Source organism: Vipera berus, assembly GCF_964194415.1.
Source record: "Vipera berus genome assembly, chromosome: 3".
In the NCBI taxonomy this organism is placed as follows: domain Eukaryota; kingdom Metazoa; phylum Chordata; class Lepidosauria; order Squamata; family Viperidae; genus Vipera; species Vipera berus.
Window position 1 is genome coordinate 43,026,192 of NC_138204.1, and position 25,635 is coordinate 43,051,826.

A 25,635-nucleotide genomic window follows, 5' to 3' on the forward strand; every position below is an offset into this window, starting at 1 on the left:
TGTTAATGCAGCCTAGCACTGTGTTGGCTTTTTTGGCAGCTGCAGCACACTGCTTGCTCATATTTAAGTGATTGTGCACTTAAATTCTTGCCATAGTTGTTAAGTAAATCACTGCTGTTGTTAAGTTACTAACAGGGTTGTTAAGTGAAACTGGCTTCTTCATTGATTTGCTTGGCAGAAGATCACAAAAAATTATCACTTGACCTAGGACACTGCAGCCATCATAAATAGAAAACAGTTGCCAAGCACCCACATTTTGATCACATGGCTATGGGGATGCTGCAACACCTGTGTGAAAAACGGTCATAAGTCACTTTCTTCAGTGCTGTTGTAATGTCAAAAAAAGTTACAAATGAATGGTTGCAAGCCAAAGACCACCTGCAATAAAAAAAACTACTTACATTAATCACATCTAATAGGGATGAGAAATAAATTGGAGGAATGAATCAGTAGATTTGTGATATGATTTCACACTAAGTGCAATCCTATCTGCCTGTATTAAGTTTTACAAAAGTCCGTAATGATCCTCAGGGTGAAAGTGTGCAACCTGCAACACTTTCAGTGGGTTCATGCTTTGCACCAAGCCATATTCTATCAAACAAACCACTTGCTTCTGGGCTTGGGCAATACACTATGGCCAATGCAAACCATATTTTGGCTATTTCCTCCTATTAGTCTCACTACAAGCTTTTGTTTTGTTCAGTCAGCTTTTATACATAAGCAGAGAAGCGCCACCTTGTTCTTCATCACAGCAACACTTTTTGAACTAGGATAGTAGTATGCATGCGCGTGCAGAAGCATATAAAAAGGCACCACATTCTTTGTCTGATGCACAAATCTACTTTGGAAATATGTCTGCTCAGTTGACCATTATAATCATCGTAGCTCAAAATCCATTCTTCTGAAAAATCAGGATGTAAATTTCCATCCACCAGTCTTATTGCAAAATATATCAAAACAATACGAGTTCTGTGTATACCTACCCTTCCTCACAAATATAACTTAATGTAGAACCAAACAGAAAATCTCCTGATACAATAAGCCTACCATTTTCCGGTTCTCCTGGATGTCCACATGATTTTTCTAGAAAAAAAAAGAAAAAATGTATCTTTCTTATGCCAAGACATTCAAAACTTAACTTTATATCTATATATCATATGAATATTTCACAATACATTCAAAAAATGAAGAATATTTGCACCTATTTTAAAAAATATAAAAAGAAACTCACTTTTACAAAATTCTTGAACTTCTGACCACACTTGATTCCTGATACATATAGAAGAGGCATTCATTCGAGGGTGCTTAACATAACCTGGGTTGCATTTGTATTGCACCAATGACCCAACAGGAAAAGAATTCATTTTCTGGTACTCATCACTGAGCTCTGCAAACTCTAACCTAATGGGGGTGGCACAGTTACCTCCTGATTTAAAGAAAGAAAAAAGAAAGAAAAAATGAACTCAGTGTTTATTGTTAGATTTTGTGGTTCAACTTCTGATTAAATTCCTTCACTTAAAAAAATACCTCAGCACTTCAAGAGCCAATGTACAAAATGCTGTGGTCACGAAATGTACCTTCACAATTAGGGGCAGGAGAAGACCACGTGCCATTAGCCATACATTGTATAGTTGCCTCTCCAATCAGAGCATACCCTGGATTGCATGTATATTTCACAAACATTCCACTGGGGAATACTGCTGTTTCCTGGTTGCTGCGAGTCCCATTTTGAATGTCTGGGGGTGTCTGGCATTGCACCACTAGAAGAAAAAGGGAGAAGATTGGGAAGAAAAAGAGATTAAGAATGTACTTTGGGCTGATACATTTCTTTCAAGATTGAGAAATTCTTCCTCAAAAAGTGATTGTGAAATGTTCGAAAGCATCCTTTCAATTTGGTGATTCCCCCTGCATTCATGACTCCTGCTTAATGAGCAGGTGGCAGCTGCAGCTAAGACGGCCTTTGCACAACTTCATTTTCTGTGCAAATTGTGCCCATTCCCAGATTGAGGAACACTGCTCATGGTCACCTCCTGTTTGTATTAGTGCAATGTACTCTAGCTGGGGCTATCCTTGAAGACTATCCAGAAACTTCAGCTGGTACAAAATGGAGCAACATAAGCAGTTATGAATGTTCCCATAGAACACACATTATACCTCGGCTTTGCAAGCTGCATTGGTTACTCGTTTGCTTCTGGTTCTAATTTAAGTAGCTGGTGTTCATGTTGAAAGCCCTTCATGGAATAGGACTGGGGTGCTCGAGAAACCCTTCTCCCCACTAAGGTGAGACCTGAGCTTCTGAAGGTTCCATTAAATCTGATTATGCCAGCAGACCTGGCACCCCTGGAGAATAAGAGAACTAATATGTTCCATTCTTATTAAAATCCCTTTGTATTTCCCTTCTTTGTTCTCGCTCTGTTTTTATAGTCATGTTATGGTTTTATTCAGGTTTTTATTGGGTGCTTAGTTTTGTTGCATGCTGCCCAGAGTTACTTGTTTGGTGAGATGGGTTGCTATATAAATTGAATGAATAAATAAACAGAGTGAATGGGCATCAACATTCTGTTCTCAAAATAGCATGCTGTTACTTAATAAGAAAATACTCAAGAAAGGCTTCTTTCAAATTTAGTGTTCACAGAAGAAACTGGCAAGCACAGGGATGGGGATTGAAGCAACGAACCCAGTATCTAACAGAATGCACAGTCCAAAAAGAACAGACGTTTAATATTGTTCAAAAAATAGAAAATCCAGATCCATCCTTACCAGATTCACAGGCAGGAATGGGGGGATTCCATGTACCATCCATTTGGCAATGGATCACTCTGGAGCCAACCATATTGTGCCCTCCAATGCACTCAAAGCTAACTTTCTGTTTATATTTGTAGATGCTGGAAACTCCAGCCACAATCCTTCCATTCTTGATCTGAGGAGATGGACAATGTGTCACTGAAAAATGAAACATATATCAGAAGCACATTAGAAGAAGAACTGGAATCGCTCTGTAAAAGTGTCAGGCCTGATTAGTTCAGTTTGGGTAGCTAAGGAATAAAGGTAATTAATTTGTCAGTGTGAGGTGCCCAAGGAAATGTTTGAAGAAATCATCTTAAATGTTTCCAGTTAGCAGCTGATGTTCCTTGCTTGAAAAGGAATACAAGAACCAAGGATTGGAGCAGGAAAACTCACCTCCACAATATGCACGGCCACTCCATTCTCCGTTTATCCCATCCTTAGATGTACAGTAAATAGAGGCATTTCCAATAAGGGGGTAGCCTTTATCACAGGTATACCTTACAGCTGTCCCATAGTAGAAATCTTTCAAATACATTCCACTGTGCTTGCCATGGGGAATATTTGGTGGTGATGAACACAAGATAGCTAGAAAAAGGTAAAGGTTGTGTAATAAAAATAAATGAACTTCATTTTCCTTATCAGAGAGTGGATATAAAGCCTGGAACATTTATAATATTCATGACTCTAATGTAATATTTTGTTAAAAGAATCACCAAAGGTAAAACACATGGTATTTGAAGCATCATTATCTGCAGATATAAATAAAGAACTACCATGGAGTCAGTAATTTGCCCTTTTTAAGGCTTTTAGAAGCAATTGCATATTAGGGGTCTTAGTACTCTTCTTTTAAAAACAGTGTATACTATCTCTGACATGTAATTTTTCACATTGTTTCTCTGATGTTGTTTCAAGGACATACAGAATTTTTTTTTAAAAAAAGAAGTCAGACCATTTTCACCCAGCTGAAACTTTGGTAAGCTTGGACTAGAAAAAAATACACCTAAAGGACAAATATGATAAGAAAGTTTTATTTGGGGAAAATCATTATGGAGAAAAAATCATTGTTGAAATTAAATACTGATAGTTATCAAAACTGAAAACTAATAAAGGTTACAATAGAAGACAAAATTTGTAGGATGGCATTGAATTTTGGGATCTGAGGTTGATGGTTTTGTTGCAGATGTTTCATTAGTAAACTACATAATAACATCATCAGTTCTAAGTAAAAAAAAATTCATCATGACCTTGGCTTCAGGCATGTTTGATTGGCTGATGTCATTTAACAAGAGTGTTGTGTCATAAGCATTTTCTCTTTTTTTGGATATCTGAATTGAACTTTAATTGATGTTGGCAGGGCTTTTTTCTCATAGAACGCTCAGAACGGAGTTCCGGCACCTTTTTTGGATGGAACCTTGTAGGGTAGGCAAGGTGGGTTGTATGACATGTGTGAGTTCCGGCACCTTTTTCTTTTACAAAAAAAAGTACTGGATGTTGGGATGTTGACATGCAAATAGCAGAAATTACTGCCTGGAGGAAATGAATATTTGGGTTTTGTTGAATTCTGATTATTTTCCGTTTGACACTGAAGATCACATTTGCACTACAGTTGGATCACAGTCTGGTCAGTTCTCGGTCTCCTCCCTACTGCAGCCCTCAAATTCATTCCTCTGGCAGCAATGGGAAGATATTAAAAATGGATGGTCCCCATGTGACCAAGGCACCTACTGTTCACAGCCAGGGACATCTACTCCTATGGCACTTTAAATGAACCATTGTTACCAAAATAACCTATGTTATTTTCTTTGAGAGTATGACACTAAAAGAGCATAAAAAAGAGAGGTGGGAAGTGGTACATTTGGAACATTCAAGATTTTGCTGGATTTCCAGATTCCCATCAGATCCAGATATTCTTGGGAATGGCATTAGATAATGGGAGCTGTTTTTGAACAATATACAATATAGAGATCCACAGGCTTCCCAACACTATGCTGGAGGCTCTGAAATGTTCCAATTTTTCTGTGGACAATGGATCTCTTAGTGCCCATTAGTGCAGTATGTAAAAGTATCAATTAATATAAGATTTGATTAATACACTCATCCATCAATCAAAAAGCCATATGTTTTAAGTCATATCTCTCTTTTCCCAGACTCCAGGGAAAATCACAAAGATATGATAAACTGCTACAAAATCCAAAAAAAATGGATTCAGGCAAATAATGTGACTTTTAGATGTAATTGCATAAGTATGTTCAATTCTTTAGCATTTCAAGATTAATTATTGCAACACAATTGTGTTCATGCTGCACTGAAAATGTTAAAATGAAGCTACCACAAATTTTCTAGTTAATAACAATATTATACTGCTCAAAAAAAATAAAGGGAACACTTAAACAACACAATGTACTGTATTTAATAGTAGGATGCCTTATTTTCTCTTCCCTTTATTTTTTTTTTGAGCAGTATATATATGTATGTATGTGTGTATGTGTATGTATATGTGTGTGTGTGTGTGTGTGTGTACAAGAGCATATTGTACCTTGAATTGCACTTTGCTTGCACTGCTATACTCTAATATCAGACTCCTCAATTTGAATGGAGTCTGCACATGAGACATTAATGATAGGTTGGACCCCATTTTTATAGTGATATCACCAACTCTGATGAACACACTTCATATCCACAACTAAAGCTTTTATTCTGAACTTTGGCATTTTCCAGATTAATAGCATTTTAGCTTTCCAAATTTCCAGACATGCTCGTTCATTGCAGTACGTGATATCAGACATGATTTTGAAAAGAGGTCACATTTGAATCATTATTTAGCTAAATAAATATGATTGTATGCTCTACTTACGCTGACATTCTGGAAGGCTGCCAGTCCATTTTACTTTTTTTTCATGCAAGACACATTGTATGGAAGACTGTCCAATCAAAACGTACCTGCATTAAAACAGAAAATACTATGGAATGGCCACTTATTTTTCCTGGGTTCAATTTCCTTTCAGCCATTGCCAGAAATGCCAGTGGAAAAGAATAGAAGAATTACAACTCAGCAACTCCTAGAAGACTATGTGCTAACAGCCCTGGATATATAAATACTGGGGTGAAAATCTATTACCAGTACTTACAAAGAACAATGAATGTGCATAATGAAGAATTGTTACAGGAAAGCATATCTCTTGCAGTCTTCACTTATAATATTCTGCCTTTCAAACCCAATTATATATTTTCTCAATTACCCTATCTTGTTTGGAGAAGCAATCTAGGCATCTCAATCTAAAATATCGACACATAAATATAGGGAGTCCTTGACTTACAACCACAACTGAGCCCAAAATTTCTGTTGAAAAGCGAGACAGTTATTAAGTGAGTTTTACTCCATTTTACTACAATAACAACAATAAAGTTGGAAGGGACCTTGGAGGTCATCTAGTCCAACTCCCGCTCAGGCAGAAAACCCTATACCATTTCAGACAAATGGTTGTTTTTTTTAAAAAAAATTTTTTTTTAAGTTTTAAAAAACTTCCAGTATTGGAGCATTCACAACTTCTGGAGGCAGGGTGTTCCACTGATTAATTGTTCTAAGTGCCAGGAAATTTTTCCTTAGTGCTAGATTGCTTCTCTCCTTGATCAGTTTCCATCCATTGCTTCTTGTCCTGCCTTCAAATGCTTTGGAGAATAGCTTGACTCCCTCTTCTTTGTGGCAGCCCCTGAGATATTGGAACACTGCTATCATGTCACCCCTCGTCCTTCTCTTCATTAAACTACACATACCCAATTCCAGCAACCGTTCCCTATATGTTCTAGCCTCCAGTCCCCCAATCATCTTTGTTGCTCTTCTCTGTACTCTTTCGAGAGTCTCAACAACTTTTTTACATCGTGGTGACCAAATGGATGCAGTATTCCAAGTGTGGCCTTACCAAGGCACTGTAAAGTGGTATTAACACTTCACGTGATCTTGATTCTATCCCTCTGTTAATGCAGCCTAGCACTGTGTTGGCTTTTTTGGCAGCTGCAGCACACTGCTTGCTCATATTTAAGTGATTGTGCACTTAAATTCTTGCCCCAGTTGTTAAGTAAATCACTGCTGTTGTTAAGTTACTAACAGGGTTGTTAAGTGAAACCGGCTTCTTCATTGATTTGCTTGGCAGAAGATCACAAAAAATTATCACTTGACCTAGGACACTGCAGCCATTATAAATAGAAAACAGTTGCCAAGCACCCACATTTTGATCACATGGCTATGGGGATGCTGCAACACCTGTGTGAAAAACGGTCATAAGTCACTTTCTTCAGTGCTGTTGTAATGTCAAAAAAAGTTACAAATGAATGGTTGCAAGCCAAAGACCACCTGCAATAAAAAAAACTACTTACATTAATCACATCTAATAGGGATGAGAAATAAATTGGAGGAATGAATCAGTAGATTTGTGATATGATTTCACACTAAGTGCAATCCTATCTGCCTGTATTAAGTTTTACAAAAGTCCGTAATGATCCTCAGGGTGAAAGTGTGCAACCTACAACACTTTCAGTGGGTTCATGCTTTGCACCAAGCCATATTCTATCAAACAAACCACTTGCTTCTGGGCTTGGGCAATACACTATGGCCAATGCAAACCATATTTTGGCTATTTCCTCCTATTAGTCTCACTACAAGCTTTTGTTTTGTTCAGTCAGCTTTTATACATAAGCAGAGAAGCGCCACCTTGTTCTTCATCACAGCAACACTTTTTGAACTAGGATAGTAGTATGCATGCGCGTGCAGAAGCATCTAAAAAGGCACCACATTCTTTGTCTGATGCACAAATCTACTTTGGAAATATGTCTGCTCAGTTGACCATTATAATCATCGTAGCTCAAAATCCATTCTTCTGAAAAATCAGGATGTAAATTTCCATCCACCAGTCTTATTGCAAAATATATCAAAACAATACGAGTTCTGTGTATACCTACCCTTCCTCACAAATATAACTTAATGTAGAACCAAACAGAAAATCTCCTGATACAATAAGCCTACCATTTTCCGGTTCTCCTGGATGTCCACATGATTTTTCTAGAAAAAAAAAGAAAAAATGTATCTTTCTTATGCCAAGACATTCAAAACTTAACTTTATATCTATATATCATATGAATATTTCACAATACATTCAAAAAATGAAGAATATTTGCACCTATTTTAAAAAATATAAAAAGAAACTCACTTTTACAAAATTCTTGAACTTCTGACCACACTTGATTCCTGATACATATAGAAGAGGCATTCATTCGAGGGTGCTTAACATAACCTGGGTTGCATTTGTATTGCACCAATGACCCAACAGGAAAAGAATTCATTTTCTGGTACTCATCACTGAGCTCTGCAAACTCTAACCTAATGGGGGTGGCACAGTTACCTCCTGATTTAAAGAAAGAAAAAAGAAAGAAAAAATGAACTCAGTGTTTATTGTTAGATTTTGTGGTTCAACTTCTGATTAAATTCCTTCACTTAAAAAAATACCTCAGCACTTCAAGAGCCAATGTACAAAATGCTGTGGTCACGAAATGTACCTTCACAATTAGGGGCAGGAGAAGACCACGTGCCATTAGCCATACATTGTATAGTAGCCTCTCCAATCAGAGCATACCCTGGATTGCATGTATATTTCACAAACATTCCACTGGGGAATACTGCTGTTTCCTGGTTGCTGCGAGTCCCATTTTGAATGTCTGGGGGTGTCTGGCATTGCACCACTAGAAGAAAAAGGGAGAAGATTGGGAAGAAAAAGAGATTAAGAATGTACTTTGGGCTGATACATTTCTTTCAAGATTGAGAAATTCTTCCTCAAAAAGTGATTGTGAAATGTTCGAAAGCATCCTTTCAATTTGGTGATTCCCCCTGCATTCATGACTCCTGCTTAATGAGCAGGTGGCAGCTGCAGCTAAGACGGCCTTTGCACAACTTCATTTTCTGTGCAAATTGTGCCCATTCCCAGATTGAGGAACACTGCTCATGGTCACCTCCTGTTTGTATTAGTGCAATGTACTCTAGCTGGGGCTATCCTTGAAGACTATCCAGAAACTTCAGCTGGTACAAAATGGAGCAACATAAGCAGTTATGAATGTTCCCATAGAACACACATTATACCTCGGCTTTGCAAGCTGCATTGGTTACTCGTTTGCTTCTGGTTCTAATTTAAGTAGCTGGTGTTCATGTTGAAAGCCCTTCATGGAATAGGACTGGGGTGCTCGAGAAACCCTTTCTCCTCAAATCCATCTGCCCATCCCATTAGATCCAGCAAAGACAGTGTGTTATGGGTTCTGTTGGCCAGGGAGCTACATTTGGCAGCCCTGAGGCGGTGGGCCTTTTCGGCTGTGATGAATCTTCTCCCCACTAAGGTGAGACCTGAGCTTCTGAAGGTTCCTTAAGATCTGATTATGCCAGCAGACCTGGCACCCCTGGAGAATAAGAGAACTAATATGTTCCATTCTTATTAAAATCCCTTTGTATTTCCCTTCTTTGTTCTCGCTCTGTTTTTATAGTCATGTTATGGTTTTATTCAGGTTTTTATCGGGTGCTTAGTTTTGTTGCATGCTGCCCAGAGTTACTTGTTTGGTGAGATGGGTTGCTATATAAATTGAATGAATAAATAAACAGAGTGAATGGGCATCAACATTCTGTTCTCAAAATAGCATGCTGTTACTTAATAAGAAAATACTCAAGAAAGGCTTCTTTCAAATTTAGTGTTCACAGAAGAAACTGGCAAGCACAGGGATGGGAGGGAGATAGGATGGGAACTAATTAAATTTTCTACTTACGAGAGGCATTGATGAAATCCAGCTTCACTACATGTCACTGACAGATGGATGCTGGAAAATCCCACATGTTATGTTGGCAATGAATTGTATGATTGCCTTATAGAGTATAGCCAAAATCACATTCAAGGATCATTGTTAATATTTTATTTATTATTTATTTAATTAAATTTTTATACCGCCCTATTCCCGAAGGACTCAGGGTGGTTTACAGGGCAGCATAAAATACAATATAAAAATAGTATAGAATTAACATAGATTAAATTACTTAAGCCCAACAATTAAAACAATATTAAAAGCTAAAACCCCTTCAGTCCAGGCCTGATAGATCAAAAAACCAGGTTTTCAGGTCCCGGCGAAATGAACACAGATCGGGGGCGGTCCGAAGTTCCACCGGTAAATCATTCCAAAGAGCAGGCGTGCCCACAGAGAATGCCCTCTCCCTGGGGATCACCCGCCGGCACTCCTTAACCGCCAGCACCCTGAGAAGGCCCTCCCTGTGGGAGCGCACAGGATGATGGGAAGTTGATGCCAGCAGCAGGTGTTCCCTTAGATAATCCGGACCCAAGCCATTTAGAGCTTTATAGGTCATTACCAGCACCTTGAATCTCACCCGGAGGGCAACCAGAAGCCAATGCAGCTCACGGAGAAGAGGTGTTACACGGGAGTATCGGGAAACTCCCATAACAACTTGCGCGACTGCATTCTGCACCAGTTGAAGCCTCCACGTGGTCCTCAAGGGCAGCCCCATGTAGAGAGCGTTGCAGTAGTCTAGCCAGGAGGTCACGAGCGCATGGGTGACTGTGCGTAGGGCATCTTGGTCCAGATAGGGCCTCAACTGGCGCACCAGATGAAGCTGGGCAAAAGCCCCCCTGGTCACGGCTCCTATATGGTCTTCGAAATTGAGCCGTGAATCCAACAGGATGCCCAAGTTGCGAGCCCTATCGACGGGGGGTAATACCTCACCCCCCATCATTAGTGATGGAACAACCTGGTTAACCCAAGATGCCGGTATGCACAGCCACTCAGTCTTGGCAGGATTGAGACGAAGCCTGTTTCTCCCCATCCAGACCCAGACCGCCTCCAGGCAACGGGACATCACGTCGAGTGCATCACTGGGTTGGTTCGGGGTGGAAAGAAAAAGTTGGGTATCATCAGCGTACTGATGTTACCCCACCCCGAAACCACGAATGAGCTCACCCAGCGGTTTCACGTAGATGTTGAACAGGAGGGGAGAGAGGACCGACCCCTGAGGGACTCCACAAACGAGAGATCTCAGGGCGGACCTCTGCCCTCCCATAAACACCGACTGCGAGCGGCCCAGGAGGTAGGAGGAGAACCACCGCAAAAGAGTGCCTCCCACTCCCAACCCCCTGAGACGCCGCAGTAGGATAAACTTATGGGTTGCTAAACTTCTTTGGATCTAATAATTCTCTGGATTCATACAACATAGAACTGAAAATGAAAGAGCAGTAGTAAAACTTAGTCTAGCTCTATGTAAATAATGGCCTCCTTGAGAACTGATGGCACTCTTCCTTTTTATGGAACACAATTTCCAAACATTCCTCTTCCAGCATGAAGAACCACACCTTTGATTTGGAAATATAATCTGCTGAACAGATGATAAACTTAGTAAAAAGAAACTTTCATCTGCTTGTTGATGGACAAGAACTCCCAAGCAACTAAGGAATAGCTGCAAACACAAAGACTGCTAAAGAAATGAATGCAGTAGCACATGAAACCTCTCACATGTTGTCATCCAAATATACTAATGGTCCTCTCTTCCTCTTCTAGCCACCCAACATGTCCCTTGACAGCTAAGGTCAGACAGCATATTGCCTACAGCACTTTATTATCCTTATTTTATCTTAGTAGAGAAAACAATGTGTATGGAAGGAGAGTATTAAATTCTCCTGTCTCCCTTTACCTCTTCTGACTAGCAATGAAATTTATCTCAGGAGTATAAAAGTAAAAGCAATCTGCCTCACCAACAGTGGAGGTCCTATATTGTACATTAATTCCTGTGCAGTTTGCTAATAGGCTTGTTGTTAGTTGCAAAGTCATGTCCGACCCATCGCGAGCCTATGGACAACGTTCCCCCAGGCCTTCCTGTCCTCTACCATCTTCTGAAGTCCATTTAAGCTCACGCCTACTGCTTCAGTGACTCCATCCAGCCACCTCATTCTCTGTCGTCCCCTTCTTCTAGTGCCCTCAATCTTTCCCAGCATTAGGCTCTTCTCCAGTGAGTCCTTCCTTCTCATTAGGTGGCCAAAGTATTTGAGTTTTAGCTTCAGGATCTGGCCTTTTAAAGAGCAGTCAGGGTTGATCTCCTCTAGAACTGACCGGTTTGATCGCCTTGCAGTCTGGGGGGCTTGCAGGAGTCTTCTCCAGCACCACAGTTCAAAGGCCTCAATTCTTTGGCGCTCAGCCTTTTTTATAGTCCAACTTTCACAGCCATACATTGCAACTGGGAAAACCATAGCCTTGACTATACGCACTTTTGTTGACAGGGCGATGTCTCTGTTTTTTTAACCAATCAGTGGTTCTGTGTTCAGTTCTCACTGTTGCTTCTTGACCTACATACAGGTTTCTCAAGAGACAAATAAGATGGTCTGGTACTTCCATCTCTTTAAGAATTTGTCACAATTTGTTGTGATCCACACAATCAAAGACTTTAGCATAGCTTTGTCCATGATCTAGCGTTTGTTGGCAATTTGATCTCTAGTTCCTCTGCCTCTTCGAAATCCTGCCTGTACTTCTGGTAGTTCTCGATCCTCATACTGCTGGAGTCTAGCTTGTAGAATTTTAAGCATAACTTTACTGGCATGTGAAATAAATGCAATGGTGCGATAGTTTGAACATTCTTTGGCACTGCCTTTCTTTGGAATTGGAATGTAAACTGATCTTTTCCAATCCTGTGGCCACTGTTGAGTTTTCCAAATTTGCTAGCAAATTGAGTGTAGCACTTTTACTGCATCATCTTTTAAGATTTTGAATAGCTCAGCTGGAATACTGTCCTCTCCACTAGCTTTGTTGTTGCTCAGCTTTCCTAAGGCCCACTTCACTTCAAATTCTAGGATGTCTGGCTTGAGGTCAGTGACCACCAAATCATGGTTATCTGGGACGTTAAGCTCATTCTTGTATAGTTCTTCTGTGTAGTTTTGCCACTTCTTCTTAATCTTTTCTGCCTCTGTTAGGTTCCTGCCATTTTGTTCCTTTATCATGCCCATCTTTGCATGAAACATTCCCTTCATATCTCTGCTAATAGGCTAGGTGACTATTTATAGTGCTTCAGATTATATGTAATTTTCCCAGGCAGGAAGAAACAAACCAAATCTGTGATTTTTCCAAAGTTAAATTCACACATCAGTCCCAATAAAATATTCCAAAACTATTCACAGCTCACTGCAACTATTTTCAGGTGAACACTAGAGATCCCCCCAAAAGGAATGGCCACTAGGAAAGGGTTTTTTCCTCAGGAGTTAATACCTTTTCAATATTTCTTCAGTGAACCCTCAAATCAATAGTTAGAAAATATAACTAAATTTTGCTAGAACTGATGCTTCAGCAGGTTTTAAAGCAGCCTTCAGATAAGAATTTCTTTAGAAACATTTCATTCAGTAATGAAGTGGGAATCCACCTGAAGAGTGATCCTGTTTCTGGATTTCATTCCTTTAAGAGCTTACAGAAAAAAAATGTTGTGGTCACAAAAGGTACCTTCACAGTTAGGAGCAGGAGAAGACCATCTGCCAGCGTTTGTGCAATGAAGAGTTGCCTCTCCAATCAGATCATAGCCAGGATTGCAAGTGTATTTCACAAGCATTCCACTGGAAAATACTCCTGTTTCCTGGTTGCTGCGAATCCCATTTTGAATGTCTGGGGGTGGTGGGCATTGCCTCCCTAAACAAAGAAGAGAGAAGATTGGGAAGAAAATCAAATTAAGAATATACTCTGGGATGATACATCAGGTGGAAAAGTAAGATACTAGTTGTTCTCTACGCCCAACTGCAAGCAACATAGTTTCCACTGACTGAGAATGAAGGAAAGTGGAATGTGCAATGTATTGGTTTTGTCTTGCTAAAGGAATATCACGTGGGTTAATTGCTGGAAAGTTGTTTAAGCAATGAAGCTGGCTAATGGCTCCCAGCTCCTCAGACAACCCGTCTCCAGCGCCGCCATTGGCTGCCTCTAGGGTGGCAATAGGTTGTTTTAAACCTATTGGCCGCCACTAGAGGCCAGGGTATAAATTGCTGCATTCGCAGCCCTGTTTCTCAGTTCAGTTCCTGCAAGCAGATAAACAATGATCTTTGCTGAACTCACTCGCCTCGTCTCGTCATTGAAGCAACGAACCCAGTATCTAACAGAATGCACAGTCCAAAAAGAACAGACGTTTAATATTGTTCAAAAAATAGAAAATCCAGATCCATCCTTACCAGATTCACAGGCAGGAATGGGGGGATTCCATGTACCATCCATTTGGCAATGGATCACTCTGGAGCCAACCATATTGTGCCCTCCAATGCACTCAAAGCTAACTTTCTGTTTATATTTGTAGATGCTGGAAACTCCAGCCACAATCCTTCCATTCTTGATCTGAGGAGATGGACAATGTGTCACTGAAAAATGAAATATATATCAGAAGCACATTAGAAGAAGAACTGGAATCGCTCTGTAAAAGTGTCAGGCCTGATTAGTTCAGTTTGGGTAGCTAAGGAATAAAGGTAATTAATTTGTCAGTGTGAGGTGTCCAAGGAAATGTTTGAAGAAATCATCTTAAATGTTTCCAGTTAGCAGCTGATGTTCCTTGCTTGAAAAGGAATACAAGAACCAAGGATTGGAGCAGGAAAACTTACCTCCACAATACGCACGGCCACTCCATTCTCCATTTAACCCATCCTTAGATGTACAGTAAATAGAGGCATTTCCAATAAGGGGGTAGCCTTTATCACAGGTATACCTTACAGCTGTCCCATAGTAGAACTCTTTCAAATACATTCCATTGTGCTTGCCATGGGGAATATTTGGTGGTGGCAAACATGGAATATCTAGAAAGAATGGAAAAGTCAAGAACTAAAAAGAATATTTTATGTCTTTTTAGCTGAATATATATACCTTTCAATTTAATTACTTTTCAATTAATTCATTTGTTCATTTTCTGGCACGAAAGAATAAAAATATTTTTATATATTATCTATATACATAGTACTACTTACTCTCACAATAGGGAACTTGATCAGTCCATTCCATTTTATTATTCGATACTTTACACTGTCTGGTAGACTGGCCAATCAGCCTATACCTATGTCAAGACAGAAGAAATAGCACATCACCCTTTTGTTTTGTTTTTTAAGGATGCAGACTTTAGATGGTTGGGATCAAATGAATATTTTAGATCCATTTGTTGACTGTAGTTCAAAATGAGTTGTTTCAGTTCCAAGGTGGCCTTCAGGTCTGAGTAAAATGCAGGCATAAATAATCTATGACTAAAGGTCTCATAAAGTATTTTAGTATTCATTCATCCCATGCTTTTTTATTCATGTAGTGTCAGTCAATATTTATGTGCATTCATATGTGTAGACAGGATATATGTGAATTATTAGAGACAGATTGCTAGATAGCAAAATCGCAATGTGCAGGAGAAATTAGTTTCCATGATTGCTAAGTCTTATTTTGGCAAAAATTTTGTATGTTTAAAATCACATAATGGAAAGAAAAATTTCTTACTCCACTTTTCATGATGTAATCTGTGAATCGGACAATTGTCCTTCCTTTTCTTTCAGCTTAGTCCTAATTTTTGCTGATGCTTTTGCTTTGGCAAACTTAGATCAAAAGAAAAAGACGCAAAAATAAAGCAGCAGGTTGAAGACTCCCAACCTGGCCAGTACAGCTCCTTCCCAGAGATGGGAAGGCCTGGGGGAAAAAAACTGGAAAAAATGGGAAAAAACAGGGATTTTTCCATTTTTGTAAAGCTTTTTTTTTCAGAAAAACTGGAAAAAAGGAGTGTGAAATATGTTCTTTTTCATTTCATTATATAACATGAAGAGCTTAATGAAATATTTCTGAGACTTTTTGTTAAGTCTAAAATTATTGCAAGTTCTCTTAGCTCAGGGGTCGGCAACCTGAAAAAGGAAAAGAGCCACTGGGAACCGGTTCCATCACACACACAAAAAAGTGGGAGCCGCGTGCGTGCGTCCATGCACGTGCATGCGCAAAAAACATTTTGCACATGCGCAAAACTTTTTTTCTTGCGCATGCGCGGATGTGCACAGTTGCCATTTTTTAAATGTATGATGGAACCGGTTGCGCGACGGCGATGGCCCGTTTCCAGAGCTACCGCCTTCGGAGGAAGGCGGCAGCGTTGCAAATGGGCTGCGGCAGCTTTCCCAACAAGCGGCACCACTGCCCGTTCCGAGAGGTGCACGCGCACCTCTTGGAATGGGCAGCGGCGCCGCTTGTTGGAAAAGCTGCCGCGGCCCGTTTGCAGAGCTGCCGCCTTCGGCAGCCTGCAAACGGGCCGCAGCCGCTTTCCCAAAGAGCGGCGCTGCTGCCTGTTCGTGTGGAGGTGCACGCGCACCTCTCCAAAGGTTTGGAGAGGTGCGTGCGCACCTCTGCTTGTTCAGTGAGGTGCGCGCGCACCTCTCGGAATGGGCAGTGGCACCGCTTGTTGGGAAACGGGCCGCACCAACTTTCCCAACGAGCGGCGCCACTGCCTGTTCGGGCGGAGGTGTGCGTGCACCTCTCCAAAGGTTTGGAGAGGTGCGCACACACCTCCGCCCATTCGGAGAGGTGCGCGTGCACCTCTCCAAATGGGCAGTGCCACTCTCCATTTGGAGAGGTGTGCGCGCACCACTGCCCATTCGAAGAGGTGCGCGCGCACCAGGCGGCTCAAAGAGCCACATGCGGCTCCGGAGCCGTGGGTTGCCGACCCGTGCCTTAGCTGAAGACAAGCAAATCTTGGAATACAATTCAAGTAACTGTATACTTCTTAATGTGGTTCCCAAACAAGAGAAATATGCATTTTTGCCACGAGAGGGCACTGCAGGAAAAAAGCTGCAGTTTAATTTGCATGATGATAGTTTCTTCCTTTTTTTGTGGCTTTCGAGAGAAAGGGAGGTGGCTACCTGTTTTATTGCAAGAATAATACTTTTATATACATTGCATTTCACTCAATTTGTAAACTTACTCCACAATTTTTCCAAAATTTATATTTTTTTTCCTGGAAAAAAAATCAGGGGAAAAATGGTTTTTTCTCATGGGTTCAAAATTTCCAGAAATTTTATATCTCTGCTCCTTTTTCATTGAAGCACAGGTCTTGCCCAATGACTGGTGAGGAAAGTGAGATTTCCTCCATTCCACCCAGAAGAGTTCTTACCAAACAATTTCAGTTTACACTGTTCAAAGGGGGAAGAAAGAAAGAAGAATCTCATCATTGGAAATTATGTTGGATTCCCTGAATCTTACCCTTCATTACACTGGTAATTTGCAGTGGATCCTAAGTCAAAATCGCCTGTTACAATCAATCTGCCACCTTCTGGTTCTCCTGGATGTCCACATGTTTTTCCTAATAAAAAACAGGAGGAAGTGTACATTGTAGCATAAAATGTATAAAACTGTTTCAAGGTTTCTACCTGAATTTAGCAGAAAAATCTATTCCCTTACATACATTTACAGAATTTGTGTAATAAGAATATAAAAAGACTTACGTTTACAGGGCTCCTGAACGTTTGACCACTGCTGGTTTCTATTACATGTAATAGAATAATACAGCCTAGAGGTTTTCATGTAACCTGGCCGACACTTGTATTTCACTGTTGATCCAACAGGAAAGAAATCTTTTTCTTTATATTCATCCATTAACGCAGCAGAAACTAACCTAGGAGGGTAGTCACAGCTGTCTAATGGTAAAAAAAGAAGAAGACAGCAATGAAATTTGCCAGATTCAATTTTCAATTTACTTTCCATTTCTTCCCCTATGATCTGGAGGTGGCTCTCCCTACCTTGGAATATAAGAGAATACGATCAGTGGTTGGATTCAAATATGTGAACAACCAGTTCTCTGTGTGGATGCCTTTTCCAGAAGTCCATTCTGGGCCTGGGCAACAAAAAAATAGCTACTGGTTCTGCTGAAGTGGTGTGAACCGGCTGAATCCTGCTGATTTATTCCAGAAAGTTTCTAGACCCTTCCCTGAATGTCAACTTTTAATTTAAAAAAGCCTCTTTCCCTTTAACAAATAAAAATTTAAGGATAAGTGTGAATTTTATTCAAGAGAATAATGTAGATAATGTTTCATGGAAAGCAGTTGTTAACAAAAAGGGCAGTACATAACAAAAGGGGTTGTGAGTATGTGTGTGTGGGGGGGATTTCTTAGGACTGATCAAAAGACAATATACTAACATCTTGTGAATTAGTTTGATTTTTAAAAAATATTCTTAAAGTACCCAATACAGAAAACATTTGTTTCTTTAAAAGACTGGTTCTTTTCAATAGAAGTGCAAGTTGCATTGCATTCAACTTTAGTCCCCATTCTCTTGATTTGGCTTCTACTTTAAATATAGTAAACTATTATTTGAATCAAGGGCATAAGATGTGAGCTGGCAAATTCTTGTGCTAAGGGAAGCATTATCTTCTGTTTTCATGTCTTGTTCTTCCAGAAATCTGGGTCAGACAAAGTGATCTATTGTTATGAAGTCTTTCTGCTCATCAATCCCAGACTACTTAAGACCATCTTTGCTTACTAAGCTTTTTTATTTTCTCTTTTCCATTCAAAACACTTCCTGACAGCTCCTTAGTCCATTTCAAATTCCCTTCCCCAGTTGGTTACAGTACCTGGTTAGAAAGTGTGTGTGTGTGTGCGTGTGTGTGTGTGCGCACGAGCCATTGTATACCCATGCATTTGAAAAACCTTGTCTAGTTCTTTTTAGTCATAAATATGAGGGATCCTCGCCAATGTCTGAGCTTGGTTGTTTTCTTGCAGACATTTCATTAACCAAACTAAGTAATATCACTGATGTTATCTAGTTTGTGTAATAAAACATCTGCAAGAAAACAACCAAGTTCAGAGAGCAACAAGTACCCTTCATTTCAACCCTGAGCTACAAATATTTTCCTTCATCAGAGTCATAAATATGCCTGCATGTTTGGGAGATTACATACCAGGATTGCAGATTGTGTCTACTTTCTCCATTCTATATAGGAGTGGATAAACTGATAAATAATATATCCAATAAGAAATATGAATCTTGAATTGTCATGACTTCCTCCTAGAAGTTCTCTCATATTGTTTTCCCTTTGCTATATGTGTATTTGGATGGTCAGGACTGGCCCAGGCAGAAGTAAACAGATCTAAAATGTACATGAAACAAAAATATGGATGTTTCAAAGCAAAAACACCTTGCCTCAGTTCTCCCAAACCATCCTGGGTGGTTTGCAGTTCAGCAGAACTTTTTAAAACCTGGATTTCAGTTGTTCTGGGGTTCAGTGGAAACAAGATCTGAAATGGGCATATGAGTCAAATATGGTAAATCTTGTGTACCCTTGCCTCCTTCTTCTTTTGCATGATCCATGTGCTTGCCCACCAGCCCATCTTCCCAGAACTTTTGCTTCCCTACTTCCTTTTCACTTCAAATATGGATTTAGGAGATTCTTTCAAGACAAACTATCAGCAGATGAGAGATGCCATGAGAGGTTCATCAAATATACAGTTATGGGAATATTTTGTGAAAAAAGCTTCAAAAGCTCCAAAGACATCATACTTAATGAAGTTTTAGCAGATTATATATTTATTTGCGGTCACAGACCAAAGTACAAGTGCAACAAAAGAAAAACATGGGGAAAGTAAAATCATAGACAATTGGACACCAGAAGCCTTGGTTGAAGGGAATTACAACGTTCTCCTCTAATAGTTACAGCTCTAAAAAGAAATTTAGAAACCTGAGAAGTGATTTATGAGAAGCCATCCCCTATACCAGGGGTGTCAAACTCAATTTCATTGAGGGCCGCATCAGCATTGCAGTTGCCCTCAGGGGGCCGGGTGGGTATGACCAGGGTGGGCGTGGCCTACTGGGTGGGCATGGCTAGAGTGCGTATGGCCTACTGGGTGGGTGTGGCCAGCTCTACATCATTGGCATCAAGGGTGCCTATGGGGGCCCAGGCAGGAGTGGGACAGATCTGAGGGTCTCTGGCAGAAGGAGGGTCTCTGGGCCAGGGCCAAGGCAGTGGGGGCCGTTCCCTCACTGTTTCCAGGATGGCTTCACGGGCCACATGAAACCACTTTGCGGGCCGCATCTGGCCCCCAGGCCTTGTGTTTGACATGTCTGCCGTAGACAATATAAGACGAAATTACTAGCATTGGGACCAGAAGGGTCTATTTCAAGGAGACACAGTAATTTAGTTCTGCCTGCATTATACATAGGGCAGTATAAAAAGACATGCTCCACAGTTTCAACCTCAGCGCTATCACAGGGGCATAGTCGCTTGCTAATCGGGAGCCTCTTAAATTGCCCGTCGAGTAGTTCTGAGGGCAAGACATTGAAACGGGCTAGGGAGAAGACTCTTCTATATTTGGGGATGGTTAGAGTGTAGAACTATGAAGCCATCCTCAGTCCATAATTATTAGATTGGCAATTAGTGCAGGTTCGCATCCCACCAGGCTCAAGGTTGACTCAGCCTTCCATCCTTCCGAGGTAGGTAAAATGAGGACCCATATTGTTGGGGGCAATAAGCTGACTTTGTAAAAATGCCACTTGGGGGGGGCGAAAGCCCTAAAGCAGGTATATACATAGAATGAAGGCTATTGCTAAGCACATTGTGCTTTAGATTGTAAGCCACCCTGAGTCTTCACAGAAGGGCGGGATATAAATGGGATTAAAAAAAAAGATCAGAGGGGAGCAGGTTTTGTTAGCTCTGGCTCTTAAATATTGCAAATCTATGTCCACAAGCTGTTGGACTACCCTAGACTGGGCGTCCTTGAGGCCATAATCTCCCAAGGCATCCCCCGTAAAACCTAGCAAGTGGAATTTCTTCGTCAGGTCCCTCTCCCAATGAGAGGTATGAGAGTCAGCAAACACCAGGGAGAGGTAGCTACCAGGGACTGCCGAAAAGAGCACCCGAAACCACCATTTAAAGGTGTTGATCCACGCCATGCATTCGATTGAACAAATGCCCAGTTCCAGGTACATTGGAACAAAGCCAACACAGGGAGGGAGACCCAGAAGTTTCCTAAGAAAAACAGCCTGGGTTCTTTCAATACAATCCTTGAAGCCCCGTATCCATATGGGAATTCCGTAAAGAGTTTGGGCCAAGGTTTTGGCTTTGTATATACGCAGAGCAGAAGGGATAAACTGGCCTCCTTGGGTAAAAAAAAATCTTAGGATCTGCTGATGGCTACAGGAAGCCGAATTCAGCACCTGGGTTCGATGTCTAGTCCAGTGTTCTGAAATTGAATACCTAAATACTTAAAAGTGGAAGACCTGCCTAACAGCATTACCATTGATAGCCCAGTTGTATAATTTCTGGGCTCTAGAGAACACCAATACTTTGGATTTGTCGTAATTAATGGACAAGTAGCTCTCGGCACAGTAGGACCCAAATGCAGAAAGTAATCTTTTCAGACCGAGCCTTGATAGTGATAGAAGGACCGCATTGTCAGCATAAAGGAGAAGCGGAATCTTCGTATTTGACAGCTTTGGGGCATGGGACTCAATACGACCAATGTAAGAGGCCAAGTCAGATAAGAATAAATTAACAAAAGAGGGGCCAGGACACAACCCTGCCTAACTCCGCTCTTAATCGGGATGGGATTTGAAAGTTCTCCCTGCAAGCCGCACCTGACCTGGCTGGAGGTCTGATTATACAAGGATCTAATTAGGAACAAGAGGCGTCTGTCAATGGAACTTTTGAGCAATTTTGACCACAGCAGTTCCCTAGGGACTGAGTCAAATGCTGCCTTTAAATCGACGAAAGCAGTAAAGAGTTTGCCACCTGGTGTGATAGTGTATTTGTCAACCAGGTGCGCTAGGACAATACTTAATGAAGTTAATAATAAAGGAGTATCATATCAGTTTTTAACATTCTGCATTCTAACCCATAATTCTGTGCATTCAAACTGATTAATAAAGTCTGTGATTGTATTCTGCAGTTAAGGGGCTTGATGGTGGATATCCAAGCAGTCTCTTCCACCCGCTCCCAGCACATTTTCACCACTACCTTTCCTTATGTTATTTTTGAAAATGAGGACATCATTGGCAAATAGAGAAACAAAAAGCTGTGAAAATAGCCAGGCATACTGGATATGCTGCACTTGAAACCAAAGACACTGGTGAAGGCTATTGCACTGACCCACTTATTCCTCTTTCTAGAATCATACTTTTCTTACCTCCTCTTAGATGCAACTGTGTTACTGCCACTATTGTTTTGGGCTTTTTTCATTTTCATTTAAAACAACCCCACTTGAAATTCAAGTTTTTGAGTTTGGATACAGATCAACCGCATTTATTTTTGCTAGTTTACTGGCAACTAGAAATTAGCCTTCCCATACATGGAGCATTTTCATCTCTCTTGGGAGCAGGAAGTAGCAAGACAAAATGTTGCAGGATGGACCTGTTCTGTGCCATCTAAATTAGTCTGTTGCTGTCTCCCATCTGCCCTACAAGGTAGACCCAATCAAGAAACAGATGTCATGTATGCCTTAAACCACTTACATTGTCTACAGAAATCTTGAAAATCTGAATGTTTTCCCTCTTATCTATGTATGAATTAAGGGAGATACCTAAAGAATTTTTATAAATTTCTACTTTATGTTTATTTGTTCATTGCTTTGGAAATGGATCTTTCCTCTCTTCACCAAGTCTGTCCTCTCTACTGTCTATAGTTCCCCTTCTACCCAGCACATAGCCTACCACCCAAGGTTCAGCGTCTAGCCTGGACGACGTCTTTATATGGAAGAAGGCATTTATAAAAATGTTCAGACAGCTTTGCCTCAGGCAAGACAACCTCTTGCACTGAGTGGAACTTTCTATGAGAAATAGTTATCTTTTTTCTAGAAAGCCAGGCTACATTATATTTAAGTTCTGTCATTGTAGAATAAGCAATTTCATGTTACATCAATTTCTAGAGAGTTCCCTTTAGTTTGTAAGCCAAGATAATTTCAGCAAATTGGAATTTTAATGCTAAGCAATGAATATATATTATAAAGCTGATATTTAAAAACATGCAGGGATTACATATTCTCCAGAATGTTTCATAATTTGAAGTTTCAAAGTTTCGCAAAAGAAAGCAAAATCTATTGAAGGATCCTATAAAGATTGAAAAATAGTTAAGTCTAATTAAAGAAAAAATAATAGCTAGGTTTTATTGTCTGTGGCTATAGCTATCAAGCTGTAAAGGGTAGCTAGTTTCAAGGTCTTTGTTCTTCTTACCTTTAAAGCCAGTGGTGGGATTCAAATATGCAAACAACTGGTTCTCTGTGTGTATGCCACTTCCAGAAGTCCATTCTGGGCCTGGGCAACAAAAAATTAGCTACTGATTCTGCCAAACTGGTGCGAACTGGCTGTATCCCACCACTTCATAGCATGGCTCCAGATTGTCCGAGGAACTGTCTCACCTCAATGGCCCACCCCTCCCACCAGCAGAAGTGGTATACTGTAGACCATGTCAGTCAATGAATTCTGGCTGGCAGGGTCTAGAAGAGCTGTGAACTCTGCCATTTAGAACAGAGTTCCCCAACCTTTCTGGCTTTGGGGAGGGAAGGGATGGTTCCATGCGAGTGGCTGGCAAGCGTGCACATGCACAGCTCCACCTGCTGCTCGTGTAAATGGAGTGTGCCTGCATGCACACACCCGCTCAGCCACTGCTTCTGCGACCTGGTTCTGAATGGCTCACAGCTCAGTACTAGGCAGCAGTCTGGGAGTTGTAGATCCCTAGTTTAGAACATCCTGCCACCCCCAAGGTGAGATCTGCACCCCCACACACACACTTTTTGGCCTTGCAAAAGAGAAAAACCTGGCTCTGGCCTGGGTCCCTGAAGGGCTGTGTCACCCTGGAGGTGACTAATTGGAGCCAGTGTTGCATTGTAGCTAGATTGCTAGATGTCGATTCAAGCCATTATTTTACTTTTTTCTCTCACCAGACTGTTGAGAGGATAAAAAAGAGATAAGAAACTGCATACAGTATATAGTTTATTTTGCTGGAAGAAAAAACTATGAGTATTGGTAATATTTTTAAGAGGTACAATTATTAAATAACCTGACAGAATTGTGCAAAAAGTGAATTGGAAGGAAAACAACTTCCATTTCTAGTTGTTTGGCAAGATTCAGTTCTCAATCATACTCTTCCATGTAGTTCAGAGGATAATCAGTATTTCTCAGTTTAATCTAATAGCCAGAGCTGAGAAGCTACATTTCAAATTTCTCATTTTTAATTTCTAATACAATCAGTATCAATATAAACCAAAGCTTTTGGGGGTCCTCAGTCATTTTAATCATGTAAATGGATCCTGAATTCAAACTGTTCAAGAATCATTATTCTAGGGGAAAGACAGGCTTTAAATTCAACACAACAAAATGAATCCCTCTTAATTTTAAACCAGTTCTTAAAGTCAAGCTAATATGTGAGGTAAAAGGGAAACAAAGCTTGTAGGAAAACTAATAGCATTTTAAATTCAGTCCGGTGCTGGGGTTATATGACCATGTATGTTTACAGAAACAAATGTGGAAGGAAATTCACCCTGCAGCTAACAATTGGGCAAAAAAAGGAAATAAAAACTATCATCAACCTCCATTCAAGTTTAGATTTCTCCCGTGCCATATTTCAAGGGGAAATTTTTTTGCCACTATTCATAGGTTACTATTACACAATATAATAATGGGTTCAAAAGTTGCCAAGAAAATGATAAGGATAGCTCTTAATTGTATTAAATCTATGAATGTACCTACAAAATTCAGAATTGTACTGTATGTTTAAAATCTGAATTATAATACAGCAGAAACCTTCACTTGATTTAGAGCCATTAGATCTGAGCTGGAAATATCAAGATAATTAGTGGAAAGTAGTAACAGCGTTCCGTGCGCCTTTGGCGTCTAGTCATGCCGGCCACATGACCACGGAGACGTCCTCGGACAAGCGCTGGCTCTTCGGCTTTGGAACGGAGATGAGCACCGGCCCCTAGAGTCGAAAACGACTAGCACGCATGTGCGGGGGAACCTTTACCTTTCAGTAAGGAGAAAATCTGCCATGCAATGATTTTTCCGAAATTTGCAAGCCAGTTCCAATAGGCATAACTCCAGTGAATACAAATAGGCGAGGGGAGAAATGTCAGTCGTAACTTGAGAAAATACTGTATTTAAGTAATTGTCTTCAATTTATATATATCAGGAACTGAGCACAAAGTTAGATTTAATTCCTTTGCCTTCGACCTCTCCAGAGCTTCCAACAAGCTCTTTTCTCTGAGGTGAGGATCAAAGTTCAGAAGAAAAAGAGTTATCAGAACTGGAACAGAATACACAGCTATTTTTAAAACTATTTGCGGGGAGAGGGTTGACAGAGAGAGGTTAACTTCTCACCTTGGTTCACTAAAGCAGCAGCCAGGAAGGCAGCAGCAGACAAAAGGCTGAGTGCGCAGGCAGAAATCATTGCTCCTGTTTCAGTGATGACCATGAAGCTAGCAGCAGAACTCAAACACCTATGTATATAAATGCAAAACAGGAAGCAGCAATACTGACAAACAAAACAGGGGCTTTTATACAAAAAACCCCAGAGGAACCAGATTTGGACAATGGAACCTGTTGTTGGTGTACTATGAAATTTTTATCTTGCACATCCTGCAGTTTTGTCAGTGTGAAATCAGTTTCAAAAATACTGGTTCGGAGCACCACGTACATACAACACACAAAGAGATAAACGTGTGTGTGTAGGTCACCCCAATAGTCCTGTATCCATTTAGTCTGATGTGAGATAAAATGCTGGATTACATCAAGATTGTTTTTGCTATATTTGGCTAGGAAAAGTTGAAAAAGTATTTAAAAAACTAATGAATCTTATAATCAAGCACAAGGAGA

General features: G+C 40.5%; 2 protein-coding genes across 2 annotated transcripts; both read right to left on the minus strand.

Annotated features, from left to right (window-relative positions):
- Nucleotide 1: 1 nt before the first annotated feature.
- LOC308665405 (complement component receptor 1-like protein) lies at nt 2–8,130 on the minus strand. Its single transcript, XM_081323407.1, has 8 exons — nt 7,992–8,130; nt 7,808–7,843; nt 5,642–5,727; nt 3,181–3,372; nt 2,761–2,943; nt 1,578–1,760; nt 1,232–1,426; nt 2–1,083 (listed from the first exon to the last, which is right to left on the minus strand). The coding sequence occupies exons 2-8, from the start codon at nt 7,834–7,836 to the stop codon at nt 980–982; spliced, it is 972 nt and encodes a 323-aa protein (XP_081179533.1). The 5' UTR covers nt 7,837–7,843; nt 7,992–8,130; the 3' UTR covers nt 2–979.
- Nucleotides 8,131–14,125: 5,995 nt separating this feature from the next.
- LOC308666557 (complement decay-accelerating factor-like) lies at nt 14,126–25,234 on the minus strand (the record flags this gene model as incomplete). Its single annotated transcript, XM_081325449.1, has 6 exons — nt 14,126–14,175; nt 14,436–14,627; nt 14,796–14,881; nt 17,044–17,143; nt 17,286–17,477; nt 25,141–25,234. 6 exons carry the CDS (start codon nt 25,232–25,234, stop codon nt 14,126–14,128), a joined length of 714 nt encoding a protein of 237 aa, XP_081181575.1.
- Between the last annotated feature and the right edge of the window lie 401 nt (nt 25,235–25,635).

Coding starts and splice junctions, on each gene's coding strand:
- LOC308665405 (XM_081323407.1), bottom strand. CDS start 7,836: ATGTGGACATCCAGGAGAACCGGAAAATG. Junction 3,373..5,641: donor CAGCCTTCCAGAATGTCAGC/GTAAGTAGAGCA, acceptor ACCTTTTTCTAG/CTATCTTGTGTTCATCACCA. Junction 1,084..1,231: donor AGTTCAAGAATTTTGTAAAA/GTGAGTTTCTTT, acceptor TTTTTTTTCTAG/AAAAATCATGTGGACATCCA.